This window comes from Desarmillaria tabescens, assembly GCF_030435595.1.
Source record: "Desarmillaria tabescens strain CCBAS 213 chromosome Unknown EV420scaffold_51, whole genome shotgun sequence".
Taxonomy (NCBI): domain Eukaryota; kingdom Fungi; phylum Basidiomycota; class Agaricomycetes; order Agaricales; family Physalacriaceae; genus Desarmillaria; species Desarmillaria tabescens.
Window position 1 is genome coordinate 342,975 of NW_026848350.1, and position 1,508 is coordinate 344,482.

Here is a 1,508-nt window from a genome sequence, read left to right on the forward strand (position 1 = left end):
AGTTTCTCAATTACACGGGGTGCCATAAATGCATGTCTGCATTCGGCAATACTACTTCGCCACTAGCAGACAAGGTTATGTTTCCAGTATGTTATCTCGGCCCGCACATCTCGGTCATTATCTTGGTCGGTGCGATGAAAAGGGTTGACAATCCTGTTAATCAGCCACGAATAATGATCAAAATGAAGGTTATTCTGTCGATAATAATACTCATCTAATTTGCATATTGAGGAAGCGCTTATTGTCTACGATCCAGACGTCCCATCTGAATATAAATTTTCATTTCATCTCCATGTCCATTATCTCTGCCTTTTCATTTTTGGGTCCAAATTCCATGAACTGTGCTGTTCCCATGAGTTAGATTTTGTGGTGCGAATCACCGCTATAGAGAGATGATCCGAGATGTTGCCCGTATAACGTGGTGAAGGGGTGAAATGACCGTGATACACGTGTTCTTATTGTGCCGCAATACACCAGGAGAACACGCGTTTAATTGTATGCGATGACTTTTTCGACTTATCGTAAAGGGAATCTCCGGCTGTCGAAGCTTAGCGTTTCGCGAGTCTATTTTCCTTGGTGGAGAATTGAAATTACCAGAGAATATAAATGGGAACTCCTTCTGTAACAACAAATATTTTACTCGTGGGCCCAGTTCAACAGCTGACAATCAAAAGGGAATCATTCTCTGATGAGGGACTCTTGAAAGACCTTCCAACGCATCCCACATTCGGAATCCAGTCCACGGAGGCTATCGTCAACAAGTATATCCAATTCCAGCATGAAGAAGTCGCTGCTTATCAAGATTATATGGTCGAAGACCTCCCAAAGAAATACATACTGGTTTCCTCGTTTCACGTGTAGACTACTATGACACTCGGACTCCAGTTGTACACTACCAAAAAGAGAACAAACTGTTCCTTGTAATAGCGTAGCATATTCAAACTTGAAAGTTACTACTGAGTCCAGTTTACATTATGCCATGTTCTCAAAGCTCGATCTCTCTTTACACGACTTCAACACCACGAATCCTCCGGAAACCGTCCCATCGCCCTTCTGTGTATTGTATTGGAGTACCACCTTGTTTCTCGCATCGGCGCCTATCTCTCCGCCAAAGATGCTATCCAGCTCGGCATTCCTAGTGGCTCTGACAATATCTGAGAATGCCAGGTCCCGGATATCATCATTATTCAGCATGCACACCAGTCCAACAGCACCACATATCAATGCTAATGCAAGCGCAGTAGCATAGGTTCCCCACAGTCTACGTGCATTATAAACCCATACAAGCTGGTTCTGCATTATCGTAGCATTGACTGTCGTTCGTTTCCCTGCCCGAGCCTATCAGCGCAACGGTCACGTTCACGAGGATTCGCTCTAGCTGCTGTCTTCACGTCCTCACCTCTTTGAGCGAATGTCACAGAGGTTTCATTGATAACAAAGAGACTGGTGTCCATAACCTGCGACATGGGAATCCACTCCTGAAAATCTGTGTGATAATAAACACTGCC

At 44.4% G+C, this 1,508-nt stretch overlaps 1 protein-coding gene across 1 annotated transcript; it reads right to left on the minus strand.

Annotated features, from left to right (window-relative positions):
* Nucleotides 1-960: 960 nt before the first annotated feature.
* Nucleotides 961-1,508, minus strand: EV420DRAFT_1573231 (uncharacterized protein). The gene is given in 3 exon segments (XM_060474378.1): nucleotides 961-1,338; nucleotides 1,358-1,378; nucleotides 1,419-1,508. 3 exon segments carry the CDS (start codon nucleotides 1,464-1,466, stop codon nucleotides 973-975), a joined length of 435 nt encoding a protein of 144 aa, XP_060325406.1. The 5' UTR covers nucleotides 1,467-1,508; the 3' UTR covers nucleotides 961-972.